Below are 16,127 nucleotides of genomic sequence, written 5' to 3'. Positions count from 1 at the left end.
TTATTGATTTTGATATACATCCTAGACAGAATGATTCTGATTGCCAAGAAATAACAAACAAAAATTGGGATTATATTATGGATATTGAATGAAAAAAAGAAAATGAGAAAGAAAAATGGCTAGTGCCCCAGCAACTTCCCTGTCTGAGGTAACCACAAGTATTGCATTGCATATATTCAAATCCCTTCAGTTCATCCAATTTTATCAGAGTAGCCATACACATAAATTTTTACCCTCAGTGAGCATCTACTTTGGTTACTGAGTGAAGTTAACAAACAAAAGCCTGTTGGCCACTGTAAACGAATATGGTAATTTTCTTCTAGCAACTCCCTGCTAGATTAAAGTCTAGCACTGTTGTAAAAGGAATAAAAGCGTCTGAAAATTAATATAGCTTGAAAGTCATTCAGCTATGAATCTGTTAAAAATGTATTATCTGCTACGGAACATGTTTAAAACTAGATATATTTTAATTAAAATGCCAAGTGCATCAAAATGCCTATATTAAATTAGTTAGAAAAGTTTATAGATTGACTGGGATTTTCATATAGGGAGCGTTCCAGTCAGAGGAAATAGATTCTAAACGTTTCTATTGTTAAAGGGCTGTTTGCAACTACCTGAAATAAAAAGTAAAGCAGGAACAAGATTTCTCCCTATTGTAATTTGCTAATTTAATTCTGTATTGGTGCGGCAACATTTCAAATGATTGGTTTTGCAGCTGTTTAAAATTTTGATGTGCATAAGATTTGAGATTAGCAATTGTGCAATAAGATATAAATATGGCTCTGTGCATATTTTAATGACCCAATGTGACTTAAAAAAGCCTTGACATCCAGTTCAAAATAATAAATTTCAGGAAAGGAGAGGTGACAATGTCTATTTTTTACCGGCGGGGGGCGGGGTTTACAAGGGACACTGCAGGAGGAATACCTATGAAAAAAATTTCCTGAGTGGCTGGAAAAAAGCCTCTTTAGAGGTGTATACAGGGGCGGCTCTAGGAATTTCGCCGCCCCAAGCACGGCGGCACGCCACAGGGGGCGCTCTGGTGGTCGCCGGTCCCGCGACTCCGGTGGACCTCCTGCAGACGTGCCTGAGGGAGGTCCACCGGAGCCGCGGGACCAGTGGATCCTCCGCAGGCACGCCTGCGGGAGGTCCACCGGAGCTGCCTGCTGCCCTCCCGGCGACAGGCAGAGCGCACCCTGCGGCATGCCGCCCCAAGCACACGCTTGGCGCGCTGGGGTCTGGAGCTGGCCCTGGGTGTATACCTCTGTTTAAAGTGACAGGCATAGCATTTTTTAGGCATTGATCATGTGCCTTTTTTTGCTTCTTAAGCAAGCTTGAAAGTTAGGTCAGCAGGGTCTTTTTCTGCTTAATTTTTAACCAGAGCCATTCTGAGGGCTGTCAGTTCTGGTCTTCCTTGGTTGCGCTAGCAGTCTTGTTGTAGGAGGGTGTATCTCGGAGAATGGGTGCTTGTGGTTCTCACACCCTAATGAAATAAATGAATATGCTGAATCTTTAGCAAAAAAGCTTCCTTTCTTCAAAAAGCTAAATAAACTTAAATGTGTATTACCAAAAATAAAATAAATGTCCAAATTTAATAGTTTGATTAAAAATCCCTTCAGTTCGCTTGTGAGGTCGTCACGGCAGACATTGTAGAATCTTCTGTATAAAGACACACTCTGCATTTCTAATGCAGAAAAATTCCTCCCTCTGACTTTTTTTAAAGAAACCTTTTAGTATTTGTAGGAAAGCCAGCTGGGGGTGATTGCAAATGGTGATAACTTGATTCTCACAACCTGATTGAACCCTCCACACCCCCTCCAAGGAGTTATTAAAGATACAGTCGGTGACTTCTATTTTTGCAGGTGGGTGCTCCTCTCTGCCCCCACCTGTGTGAGCGGTGGGCAGGGCCTCGGAGAAGAGGCCAAGTAGGGGTGGGCCTTGGGGCAGAGTGTGGGTGGAGTCTCAGGGGAAGAGGCCAAGAGTGGGTGGGACCTTGGGTGGAGCAGGGGTGGGGCCTTGGGCAGAAAGGGCGGAGCCCAGGTGGGGCCACGGGATGGAGCATTGGGTGGGGCTTTGGGGGAAGAGGCTGAGTGGGGGCGGGACCTTGGGTAGAGTGCAGGCGGAATGGGGGGTGGGGCCACAGTCTGGGCACTGGGGCCAACAAAAGATTAATCTGGATCTGCAGGTGCTGAGCACCCCTGGTTTTTTCGGTTGGTGCTTGAGTCCCAGAGCACCCATGGAGTCAGCATCTATGATTAAAGGTCTTCAGTAAAGCTGGAAGGTAGACAGCTATCTATTGGTGACATCTGTTGGTGGTGGAATAGAATACAATGCCATGTCTTGTAGCTGTGTGTTTTTTCAAACGAGGCTTACAGATGTAGTTGAAACATGCAGTCAAATAAATTCCATCAATCCCTTTTAAATTGTTGCATTATTTAGTGGGGGGAAAGTCCTAAATGGAGTAAATAATCCAACAAACGTATACCCCTCTCATTGCTTCCTGGATATCACTGTGCTGCACAGCCTAGCCACTCAGAGCTGTTAAAAGCTTTCATATGTAACCAAACAGATCCTATTCCATCTGGAACAGTGGCACATGTGCCCATGCTAGCCAGCTTGTTGCAATATAATGTACATCTTTTGTAATGCAGTTGATGAGAAGTTCACAGGCTCTTAGGGTTTCTGGAAGTTAGATCGGCTATTCTAATATACTCCTGTTCTGCCCTTCAGACTGCTTGCTTTAACTTTTTTTTTTTAACAGTTTATGAATAACTTACCTCTTATTTTATTCACTAAAACTCATCACTGGAGGGAGCACTTCTCCTAGTTTCCATTCTCCCCTCAGTAACTCCATTCTCCCTGATTTCCCATCTCAACCTGTCTTGCCTCCCATTACTCATAAAACTACTGTTTTCCAAGATGTCAAAACAGACAAATCATCTAATTAACCTTCCATAACTATACTGCCAACTGCAGTGTATATGGGAATAGGATAGTAGCTCTTTATATAGTCTGTGAACTCTCTAGTGGTGCTCACTGTGTTCTGAAGCCACCAGAACCCTACCAGAGTGGTAGTATATATATTAAGCTAGTCCTTGCATGTTGTATATATTCAATAAACATGGTTATTTAGACCCTGCCAAGCTCAAGTGGTTCTTTTATATAACGTTTTCTGTGTAAGGAGAAACACACACAACACCAACATTACCCAGAACTGAATTTTCATTTCTCCAGTCTGTTGACTCAGTATGTAGTCAAATGAAACTCCAGGTGAGGAACAGATTATATCTTTACATACCTGAGTCTTTTGTCCTCTCATTCTTCTCTCCAGCTACTCCTGTACAGCAGCTAGCATCCACACGTAATAGCCATTGCAGATATGCTACTTGTGCTAGTTGCAGCTATTCTGGATTGCAATTAAATACAGACATTAGCAGTCAAATTTTTGCATCCATCATTAAGGCATACTATGTATTTTAAAGACTGTACCTTCTCAAAGGCCTTGATTTATTTCTTCTTACTGAAGCTCCATTAATACAGCTGTTTACAATGATGGAATTACTTTCAATAGAGTGATTAAATAGGAGCAAATGAGGTAAAGCAGTAATCCAATGGGAGTAATATATAAATGCCTCAAGCATATAAGTGGCATATTCCTCCAACAAAACCTTTAAAACAGTGTTTTCTGTAAACTGTATAGTTCTGTTGTGTCTTAAGTCCTTAGCCACTTGCACTAGCTGGACATGCTTTGTCTCTAAGTAGTTTGGAAGCAATTTCTCTGCTCTTGTTAAAAGTGCAGGACTCATCAAGTTATATGTTAAGTCATTATGTTGAAATGTGTCACCATCCTGCAGCTGTAATTAATACGTTTTCCTGGTTAGAAGACTAGGTGGGTTCAGGTTTAGGTGGATTAGAGGTGAGAATCAGGGTTTAAGTGAACACTCAAGAGACCTTTTTAAATTATTAACAATTGAGGTCAACTTGTCCTTGGTAATAAGGGCTCGCTTTGTAAATCTGCGAGCCTGGAAAGAAGCAGAAAGTCTGGCCCGCTTATTCTAAGGAATGAAGGGGTCAGATTCTGATTTCAGTTACAGTATGTAAATCCAGGGTAACTCCACTGACTTTATTGGAATGATTTAGAATTAACATGTAATAAATGAGATCATAATCTGTTAAGAGAAAGGGACAATCATATATCACTTTAGCCTATACAGATATCATTGTGTATTTTGTTTCAGTGCATCAGCTTTGTGAAGAAGTGGGAGTACCAGTCATGTATGCCATGCAGGGGAACTACAGATTGAAACTGTCCAAATTTTGATTTTGTAGTGACATTCCAAGATGGATTTTTCGTGTAAAATGCATTCATTTTTTCAGCCAGGTATATAGCTGGTTAATATTTTTGCCATTTTGATTAAAAATGGGATGAATTTTTTTACAAGAATTTTTTTTTCAACCAGCCCTAGGCAAAGCTCTTAAAACAACTGAAATTCAAGTTTTAAGATGCAAAATTATTCAGTTGCCTATCTTACTGGGATCTAGCAGCATTAGCAGTTACAATTCCCTGCAGTAGGCACAAGCAGATAAAGCTTTGAAAAAGGGAAAGAGTACTTACTGTGGATATTGCATATATAGATTTGTTGTTGTTTGAAACTGTTCCTTATATTTTTAGTAAAATGCTTTCTTTTTTTCCAATTTTAGAGAAAGGCCATCATTGCAATAAGTTTCATAGCAGCATTCCTCTTCGTCATCGTTCGTCTTACAAATGAAGTAAACTTCCCGTTGATTCTAAACTGCTTTGGACAAACTGGTGTGAAATGGATGCCGTTTTCCGACAAACAAAGGCGGCCTGTCAGAACTCACTATGGATATATAAACGTAAAAACACAAGAGGTAAGAACTTCTACTATAGCGATGACTAGAAAGTATCAGTAAATTTGGTAACTAAATGAAGCATTTGAAAAACAACAAAGCAAACCATGTGCTCAACAAACCCCCATCGCACTGGCCTCAGATAAGAGTTTTAACTGTCCTGACAGAAAATGTCCCACTGAAAAATCTAAGCAAGTAACACCAAAGGATCCTTTTAAAAAAATTGGATAGTTTAAACTCTGTAATCTCCATAACCAGAGCTTTAAAAGAACGGTGAACTGGATTCAAAATTCTGGGTAGTGTATGAATAAGAAAGCAAGCATCAGATTGGTGTTTTGTGGGGTTAATTTAAATATTGCCTTAATATTTAGTTTACAGCATGTCAGTTTATTTTGAAGATTGTTGGTTTTTCATTTCCACTTGACTATCATATGGTGTTTTAACTAGTGGTATTTTATCATTTGCAAAATGTTTGGTTTGGGTCTTGTTGATAAGCCATTTTGCCAAGATGCCAGACTACATCAACTCCAGTACTTTAAGGACTCTGATGCTATTGGCACTCTTGGAGGTATTCATGTATTAATTATTATTATTATTGGTTATATTTATTATATTTATTTTACTGAAATCTTCTTCACTCTGTCTTCAGAATTTCTTTGCTGTTTGTGCATAAGTGCAAATCATTCAAATAAATGCAATAACATTAAAACATGAATTTGTTTTACAAGCTCTTCCTGATAGTTATTCCTTTTTTACACTGGCAAGCAATAAAATGCTTTTACAGTCCCATTTTCTTATTTTCTTTGTTTGGTTTATTTTGCTTAAGGAAGTAATAATTATTAGATTCATGTACGGAGTACATTGAATATATCTTCTTTGAGAGTGAAGCTATTTTTTCCCACTTTGTAAGTGCAGCTGTTTATCATTTAGTTTTCTAACTTCACTGGATAGGTTAATTGTTTCACCATTACAGTGTCAAAGGTGAAAACCAGAGCAAGAAATTGTAGTTTTGTAGGGAGTTATTTTTTAAATGCTTTTAACATTTGTAATGAATGTAGTGTTCATGAAGGATGCAGAATTGAGAGCCCTGGAGTACATTTGCCTACAGGACAAGCAGCAGGAAAGAAGTCTTCCTGAGTCAGTGAGTGAAATCCTGACCTCATTGAAGTCAATGGGAGCTATGCCATTGACTTAACTGGCACTGGGATTTCACCCAGTGTGCCTTAAACCTAAAACTGATTGAGGAACCCATTGAGGGAGAAAGGGCAGTTAATTCTCCACCAGCTAATAAGGTGGGCCTGTCCCCAACATTGCAGACTGCCAACTGTGGTGGTGGGTTTGAGATGAGGACACTGTGTGAACTGGATGGAGGCCACCAACTTGTGTAAATTAAGCCACCAAAATCGTTTGGTTGCTGCCAGTCTGAGCTGGATTCAAACCGGCAGCCTTGGAGGAGAAGGGCTTAATATCCTATTGCTGTTGCCCTGAACCAGCTTGTTCTCCTAGAGGTTAGGTGTGGATGTAGAAACACGGGTAGCTCCACACTTACTGATTGTTTAATGTATTTCAAAGGTACATTTACACTGCTGCTGTGGGGTGTCCTTCCCAGTGAGGGTAGAGAGACATGCGCTACCTCTGCTTGAGCTAGTGTGCTAAATATAGCAGTGTGACTCTGTGGCAGCCACCCAAGTGTGTACCCAAGCGGGTAGGGCAGGATTGTGCTTGGGCAGCTAGCCTGAGCTGCTACTATGGCTGCACTGCTAGTTTTAGCTTGCTAGCTTGAGTGTCTGGGCTGGGAATCCCGTGTAGATGAGCCCATACATCGGAGATGGAACTGAATGGTCTGATAGTCAGTGACTGATTAATCGATTAGCAAGACATTATTTGCAATGTAGCTGAGGCCACGGAGGATTTTTTTTAATTAGTAACTTTAATTGTTTTCCCCCTCAAACATGCAGATTACATTAATATTTGCTAATTAACAATGATGAGGAGGATACTGAACATGCCTTGCTAATTGTGAATACTCTGCTCTTGAATTAATTATTCCCTGTGTGAGGGGGATTTTTTGTGTCGGCTGTGTGAAAAGCTTTCATGCAGCTCGCCTTTGTAACTCACTCACAGCCTTTTTAGACTAATAGTTTTTTTATTTTAGAGTGAATGCATTAGAATTATAAATGAATATGTATGTATATGCTGTACCCTATATGTTAAAATGATTAGATACCCTTCTGCCTTATTGGTGGAATCCTAAAACAGACTTTGTCTCATCCAACAAGGTGTTGAGTTCAATTCCCTCTAACTTCAGAGTTCAGATGTTCTTGTGGTGTTGTGTGCTGCTAATGTACAACTTCAAGCAGTCTATCTTTCTCTGCCCCTCCCCCCCATACTTGGCGCATGCACCCTGTATACTTCCCTATCTCCTTGTACCCTATCAGATCCCCAGTCTTGTCTGCTGCCATTCTATATTCTCTTCTATGCTCTGCCTTTCTGATAGCTCCTTGCACTTCTTTCATCCCCCTGGTCTATTCCCCTCCCCACCCCACCTCACCTAGCCTCCCATTCTGAGGCAAGGGTGCATGCTACATACTACTTTGCATACATCCTCTACTACCCTGCCTCCGCAGAGTTACTGAAAGGCACTCTTCTTCAGTAAAGCAACAAAACAGAACACATTAATGCCATGCCATTTCAGTCATCTGTCAAGACAAAAAGGTGAGAAAAATGTTTAAAGATGAACTACACGTACACTTTAAGATATTTTTCCTGATGTTTACCATATTTCCCCCCCAAAAAACCCCTCTACTGTGGGATGAGCTATAGCATGTGAAATTTCAGGCAGTTGGTTTCCTTTGGGGGGATAACTGAATGTGATGGGACTTGGGAAATTGGGCATGTTATGGGAAAGTAGTCACTCAGTAATTAAGGTTAAAGCTATCACTGATGTATAATAGTAAAGTTTATGCAATCAGTAAGTGGTGACATAAACATGTCTATTTTTCACAAAATCGACAAATTTTAAAGGGTGATGCATGTATATCACTTGGAAATGTGAACATCTAGCAGAATGTGGCAGCAAAAGGGAATTCATTGTGTGTTGGAATTAGTAACATCATGACATGAAATATTTTTTGCAAAGAACAACTAAAACATTTTAAGATGAAATATAACTAGATTACATGGGAGTACTTAGTAGATTGCAGTGACAGACGTGATTTAACTATCCTTAATTAAGGCTGTACATAATACAATATTGTTGCTATGGTTTCCTTGAATTGTAGCTATAGCAACAGCTATAAAAATTGGTTTTGTGTTCAGTAAACATACTATATTTAATGTAAATCGGATATTAAGTGTTATTGTCCTGACCTGTTATGCTAAGACACACTTTAGTTTTTCTGACTAATGCAATATTTCTAAAATATAAGGTCCCAAGTTTGCATTCAGGGGCTCATGGATTCCAGAGAATTTGCTGCAGCAGCATCCAATCCTTGCCCACTTTAATTCAAAATGGAATGGACTGCTGCCCTAAGAAACAATCGGAGAAGATCCCCTTTTGAACCCGCACCCAGGGATATGTCCCCGCACCGGGCAGGACCACCTGTGGGAGGCTAGGGCAAGCTGCTTCCACACTGGCTCTGGACCTGGCCCCCAGTTCCTGATAACGACCCCAAATGTGGCTGTCCCAGGTTCCCTGCATGAGACTCGTCAGAAATATTAATATGATCATGTTATCTTTTTTGACTAACTTCTGCCAAGCCAAAGGAACAATTTGCATCCATCCATTCCAGCCAGTATCTTCCTGTTCACCCCACCTATACCCAAGTCCCTGAAGAGAGGCCTCTGGGGGATGCAAGGAGTGGAGGGAGACTGTGCTTTGGAGCTGCTAGGTCTGCTTCCTTTGGAGGCCGAAACACTTTGTGTTTATCCTTTCCCCACAGAGCTTTTACAGAAAACACACATTTAATTTAAAATGGAATTTACTACTGGAAAAAAGCTCTATGATTAGCCCAGAGAGGAAAATGCACTCTCCACAAAACCAGTGCTGCACAGGCAGCAGCACTGCCAATTTCTCCAAACTGATCTGCCACTCTGCCTAAAACCTGACCTGGAGCGGTTACTTATATAGATCAAAGATAAATTCAGTCTCATACTCATTTTGAGCCCCATCTTCCTGCCAAGAGAATTGGTATCTGTTATAATGATGGTTTCAGTGGTGTGATCATCTGTCGACTGTGACCTGTCTGAAGACCACCTACTGTTTACAACGGCCAACAAGCAGCTCTCAGCTGGTAACCACTATCAGTCATTACTGGACTCAGACCAGTGATGATGGTAACTGTATTCATTCCAATCCCTTGAGCCATCTAGAACCATTACAATTGACTGGGTATTTTAAAACTAAACTGGACAAAGCATATGAGAATTCTATAGGGAATGGTCTTCCAGTGACAAGGAGATGAATGGGTTGGATGACCTTATAAGACTTTCCATCTCTAATTTATTTGATTCTATATCTCAAGCTTTTATGTTACACTTCTGTTGGAATCAACTTTTTGAGAACCATCTTCTGCCTGTTTGTGAAAGTAACCTTTTCTCTTGGCATTTTTATTTTAAATACAGCAAGTATAACTTTAAGATATAGTGCTGCAACACTTACTTAATTGAGGGCTGTTGTCATTCTGATAGCTTCCCCCTCCGCCAAAAAGCTCATGTGATCTTACTTGCAGTGTATCATAAACAGATATAAGAGAAACAGCTATCAAAAATTGCAACCGCACAAAGAGATCCAGTCAAATTAGTGAACATCATGTATTTAAATAGCAGCTTTGACATCAATTTTAAACACATTAGCAGTGTGAAGCCTTATGCTAAGCAAGTCTAAAAGTATGCAAAGTCATATGATTGTAAACCCTGAAACGTGAATTTTGAATAGTTTTTTTTTATTCCGTCATCAGTATTCATGGAATTTACCATTTTCTTATTGATAGCAAATCCAGAATATAGCCACAACAACACTTTAAACTCATTATAATAAATATATCCAAATACTGTACACAGGCTACACAGTGGAGTTGGAAAAGGTACATTCTCAGATGGTCTACAAACTCCTACTGTAAACAAAGACTCTGAGAGATTAATGTTGTTGTCCATACAAATACAGTTATAACTCAGAAAGGAAGAGAGTGACGCCTTTGCTTTCAAAGTGCTTTCATGAATTGGACATTGAAAGTGCTCAGATACTCTGGTGATCAACCCTGTATAAAAACCTATGTAGAATAGAATAGACTGTAATAGTCATGTTCTTCTTTAAAAAAAATCCCAAAACACCTAAAAGAATCTTTTTTTACAATACAGTGATGTCTGCAAATCTGGAATGATGTGCAGTTCCTTAGTGCCCTTTGTCCAAGGATCTCAGGGAAATTTAGGAACATTAAGCCATTTTACACTCAGGCAAATGGAAGCCCAGTGACGTTGTAGTTTGCCCAATGCTTAATTCGTAATGAAAGAGGTGCTTGAGCCAGTTTTTTACATTTATAACTGGTGCAGCAAGCCCCAAGGTGCTGGCGCTCTGAACTGCCAAGGCTCAAGGTGCAGGGGCTCAGCCCTGGCACAAGTTAAGCACTGAGTTTGCCCAAAGCTATACAATGGGGAAGTGTTGGAACCAGGAATATAGTTCAGGAATCCCAATTCCCAGTGAGTTGAAACATTCTTAGATTCCAAAAGAAATGCTTGCTTTGCACCTAGAGCACCAGTTCTGATCAAATGTTTTTAATCACTGGTTTTAACTGGTTCTGGACACCTCTGTCCAACACAGGAACTGACCCTGTTAAACTTGTGTCTCTCTCGCTCTCACACACACACACACACACACACACACACACACACACACACACACACACACACACACGCTCTCTCTCTTTCTCTCGCTCTCTCACTTTTTTTTCCATCCTGTCCTACTCAGTACAGCTGACTAGCCGAATGAGTAATATATAATGCTGGAATGATTGATAAATAATAATCTGGAGTTTCACTTTCTGGGTAAAGATGAAGGCAGTGCGTGGAGTGGTTAGATGAGTTTACGTTACATGTGGTGTAAGTATTATGCAGAAGTCAGGAGAGTAAATTCAACTTTCATGTTACCATGTCATTCTGGTTCTCTTGGGAAAGTATTTGGGTAGTTCATCCCTAAAGCAGCTGAAGAAGCACTCACTGGCTCAGAAGAGGCGATATGTTTCTGTTTATCAATTAGCTTTTTTTCCTTTCTGTAAAGAGGTAACACTATCTTTTTATAAAAAAGGTCACTTAAGGGAATGAGATTATATTAAAATAAGAACATTAGCAGTCAGTAGGTGGTGGTATTCTCTAGAGACCAGGGGTGCTGCAAAAGAATTGCAAAATATCTGATAATACACTTATCTGACTCTGAAAATAAAAGGGGCTGATTCTCAGCTGGTGTAGATTGCTGCAGATCTGCCCTAAGAAGAAGAAAATTCTCATGCCAGATTTTCCAAGTAAATGGGGACAGAATTATGTGAACACAAACCAAATTTAGACTTTTTTTTTAATAATAGACGTCTGACTACATTCATCCGTGGTGTAATTTTATTGAAATCGGCGGCGGCACAACAAGGGTGCATTTGGTCCAATATTTACTATCCAGATGAATATCCCAATAATAAATGACACTAGGAGGCAGGGCTGGATTTCCCTCTAGGTGCAGTAGGCATGTGCCTAGGAGCATCAGCATTCTAGGGTCACCTAATAATTCAAATTTTGCTGCTCCCGGTCCAGCAGGTGGCAGGGCTGAAGTCAGGGCTGGCTGAGGGGGAGTTGGCCCCATGCAGTCCTTTTGGAGTACTCTTCGCTCAGCCCAACACACAGAGTCACCTCCCAGTGGGGCCGGTGAGTGGCCATGGGGCAGGGCTTGGAAGAGAGGGTCTCTGGGGGTGGTTTTGGGGTGGGGGTTCTGGGCAGTGGAGAGTCTGGGGAGCACTGGAAAGCTGTAGTGGGGCTTCGCAGGGGATGCTGGGAAGTGGGGGTGTGGTGTGGGGCAATGACTCACCGGCATGGCGCCTCCTGCTGGTTGTCCAGGGAATTAGCTCTTTCCAGCCCAGAGCGCCCTCTACTGGCTGATGTCTTGCCTGCTGCTGGCCCCCATGTCCTTCCTGGACCTGGGTGCCTCTTTATCTTGGGGTTCTGCCCTCTGCAGTACCCCACAGTCTGGGTCTCTGCTCCCAAGGGAACCCCCACCCTCTATCCCCACCTTGCCACAGTGGCTACAGCCAGTCATCATCTAACCCCTGAGACTGCAGTCTGTAAACCACTCATCATTGGCAAGGGGGTTGGACCAGCTGCCTCGGCCTATATCTGGGCTGCCCCTCTGCAGCCCTAGTACTCTTTGTGGGCCCTTAACTTGGCCAGCAGCCTGGGGCTTTGCTAGGCTGGTGCTCCCCAGCTCCCTCAGCCCTTCCCCAGCACTGCTCCACCCTAGATACCCTTCTCAGCTTCCCAGGCAGCCAGGTCCTTCTATCTCTAGGAAGCCAGAGAGAGTGTCTGACGTTCCTTATAAGGGCCAGCTGGACCCTGATTGCACTGGCTGCAGCTGTGGCTGCTTTCTAAATCAGCCCAGCTTTTCCCCGGCCACAGCCCTCTCCCAGGGCTGTTTTAAGCCCTTCAAGGCATGGCGGGGTGACTGCCCCACCACGGGGATCTGTTGCATTGCATTTTAAAACCAAAACTATCCAAGGCAATAGGAAAATTGACATAAGAGGTTGGAACCCAGGATATATTGTGTATTTGCCTACCACATATGGAGAGTCTATCCTTTCAGTGCTAGAAAGTGCATAGTTATCAAACATATTTCTAAATAATAGGGATGGTAATGGGAAATGAGGAGGTAATTGTTCCAGTCACAATAGGCTGCAGTCCTATAAAACTTCCATAACTAAACTAAGAAATGCATAAAGAAAGTAAGGAAGCTTAAAAGTTAGTTTCTTTCTAGATACAAATATCACCGCGAATTACAAAAAGGGCTAAAAATATACTATGAAATACTGAAGGAACAGTGGAAACACTGAGCAGCCTTGAAGGAAGATAAAGCACACATCAAGCAGCTAGTACACAATGCAGAAGGCAGTAGCTGTTGAGAGAACCTTGGAGAATAGCATCAGACTTGGTTTAAATGAAAACACGAGTTTTATACCAGTGTAGCTCACATGACTTCAGTGCAGTTGTTTCCCATGTCTGCTGGTGTAAGTCAGAAGAATTGGGTCTTGCATCATAAAACCCCACATCAACACAACTTACTATCATAGAAAATTGCTTGACTGTTAATATTTCACACATTAATGGCACCCATTCAGTCTTTTCTTTCAGGGTCTTGTCTATTGTAATGCCTTAAGAATTTAAGTGATTTTTTTTAAGAGAAAGAAGTCAAGTCAGTTCCATTTTCTTTCATAATTTATTGTATACTCCTTCCTCATTCCCCACAATTACTCTTCTGTTTTGGTTATTCTTGTCTTACATCTCTTCAGGCTCAGTAATTTCCTTATTACAATAATGGAGACAAAACTATATACTGTACAATGTTCTTCTGAATGTCTTACAAAGTTTCAAAAATAATTTCTGTTGAGGATCTATAGATGGAGTCAATGTACAATCCACTGTATAGACTGTTTTAATGAAGCCCATGCCTGGAGACATTTCCTTTCAGGGGTGGATAAAGTTTATTTCTACTAACTACACGAGAGTACCAACCCAAGCCTTGGGAGTCCTTGGTACACTCTTAAAAATAAAATTCATATTTAGGACTCAATCAATCACCTGTGAGAGCGCAATTGCAGTAACAGTATTCATATAACACACATTCATAGAATCATAGATTCCAAGGCCAGAAGGGCCCACTGTGATCATCTCATCTGACTTGCTGTATAGCACAGGTCATAGAATGTCCCCAGAATAATCCCTACAGATGACTTTTAGAAAAGCTTCCAATCTTGATTTAAAAATTGTCAGTGATGGACAGTGAATCGACTACTAATTACTTTCACCACCAAAAATGTACACATTATTTCCAGTTTGAATTTGTCTAACATCAGCTTCCAGCCATTTGATAATGTTATACCTTTGTCTGTTAGATTAAAGAGACCAATATGAAATATTTTTTCCCTATGTACATACTTATAGACCAGGGGTAGGCAACCTATGGTACGTGTGCCGAAGGCGGCACAAGAGCTGATTTTCAGTGGCACTCACACTGCCCGGTTCCTGGCCACCGGTCCGGGGGGCTCTGCATTTTAATTTAATTTTAAATGACGCTTCTTAAACATTTTAAAAACCGTATTTACTTTACATACAACAATAGTTTAGTTATATATTATAGACTTATAGAACAAGACCTTCTAAAAACGTTAAAATGTATTACTGGCACGCAAAACCTTAAATTAGAGTGAATAAATGAAGATTCGGCACACCACTTCTGAAAGGTTGCCGACCTCTGTTATAGACTGTAATAAAGTCACCCCCCTTAAATAGATTGAGCTTTTTGAGCCTATCACTATAGGGCATATTTTCTAATCCTTTAATCATCCTGAACACTCTCCAGTTTATCAACATCCTTCTTGACGTATGGGCACCAGAACTGGACACAGTTTTCCAGCAGCAGTCGCACCTGTGCCAAATACAGAGGTAAAATAACCTCTCTTCTCCTACTGAAGATTCACCTGCTCATCCATCCCAGGATCACTTCAGCTTTTTGGGCAACAGCATCACACTGAGAGCTCATGGTCAGCTGATTATCCACCCAAGCCCCAAATCTTTTTCAGAGTCACTGAAGATTGCCTCCTGAGCCGTGTTCTAACCATGGGATTTGTGAGAAAATGGCTGGCACTCAGCCTACCTGAAGGAATCAATATCATCCTTCTCCCAACATTACCTCCTGGCAAGGGCAAAAAGATAATCTTGAGAGCATGCTGCAAGAACCACCAAAAACACAGGCTGTTATGAACCAGTGGAAGGAAGTGAGTTCCAAAGATGTGTCCTCAACAGAAGCCATCCTGCCAGTAGGCCCTTATTCATTTATAGCGATGGAACCTGGGCTGACCACAACTATGACAGAGTTTCATGAGGAGAAAGATAGGGTACAGGCCAAATGTCAAATCAACAAATTAAAAAGAGGTAAATTCGCTTTACATCAAGTCTGAATTTTGTGTGTCAGGTGGTGGATAGTCCTTTTTTAGAGTAGAGACTACCCCCAAGCAGAGCTATATTGTTAGATGTTAATTCATCTTTCCTGTAAAGAATCTGAGGGGATGGAAATAAGACCTGCCTCCTTAATACCCAGAGACTGATGGACTAGGTAAGTGTTTTGACTGAGCCTTTGCAGTTGATGCCTAATTACACTGGAGTATGTTTTTGCTGTTATGACTAGATTGCATATATTGAGAGTTTCCACAGGGTTTTTTCACCTTTTTGAGATGTTATACAGTTAGCCAATGGAAGATTCATATATATCAGAGCTTGACCCCTAAAAGTAGTGTGGCCAGTTGTGTTCTCCATATGAGAACTATGTTGGACATATCTCCAAATGAGAGAGAATGTGAGAATTGGCTTGAGAGCATTTGGAAATGTCTAGAAAAACAAAAGGCTTGGGGCAACTGGTCAGCTCAGAAGAGAGAACTGAAGCGGAGACAAAGGGCTCGAGTTACAACCATCAGCAGAGAGTATGTTTCTAACAAAATGGCAGATGTTGTGTAAGGTCCAGAGGAAGTGAGGTGAGTTAACTATAGCCTGGTCAAAAGAAGAGCAAATGGATTTGGCATAATAACTTAATGAATGAGTACAAAAAGTGGAAAATAAAGATGGGTCTGCTAGACCAATTAGTAGAAGAAGATGAGGCCTAGGTAGACTGGTCAGATGAGTGGGAGGGAGGAGACGCTGCCTCTAAACTCAAAATGCTTTCACTCTGCATCAGAACAGAATTTTTCTTATTACGAAGTTAATACACCTGTTCATAGACACAACCTGGAAATGTAAGGATGATCTGGCTGGCACTAGTGGGAAATAAACAGCCTTCTTGGAGTTCCATCCAGTGTTGCTCAGTGGGACTGACAGTCGGCTGAAACAGCAATGTCCCATCATTTGCGAGCTGGACTTCTGCCCATCTTGGCTGGTTTAAAAAAACAGTAGGGTGTGATATTGGATTTTGTATTGACCAAAGCTATTAATGCTTCCTTTCAGGTAGGCTGAGTGCC

General features: G+C 41.2%; 1 protein-coding gene across 1 annotated transcript in view; it reads left to right on the top strand.

Moving 5' to 3' along the window:
* ST6GALNAC3 (ST6 N-acetylgalactosaminide alpha-2,6-sialyltransferase 3) overlaps positions 1–16,127 on the top strand; it is a 309,423-nt gene that overhangs the window by 138,442 nt on the left and 154,854 nt on the right. The window contains exon 2 of the mRNA XM_039486641.1: positions 4,702–4,893. Coding sequence (XP_039342575.1) covers positions 4,702–4,893 — 192 coding nt within the window. The remainder of the gene's footprint in view (positions 1–4,701; positions 4,894–16,127) is intronic.

The sequence above is a fragment of the Mauremys reevesii genome, linkage group 8 (assembly GCF_016161935.1).
Source record: "Mauremys reevesii isolate NIE-2019 linkage group 8, ASM1616193v1, whole genome shotgun sequence".
Lineage (NCBI taxonomy): Eukaryota > Metazoa > Chordata > Testudines > Geoemydidae > Mauremys > Mauremys reevesii.
The sequence above is the reverse complement of the archived record's forward strand: the minus strand, read 5'-3'. Positions and strand labels throughout refer to the sequence as shown.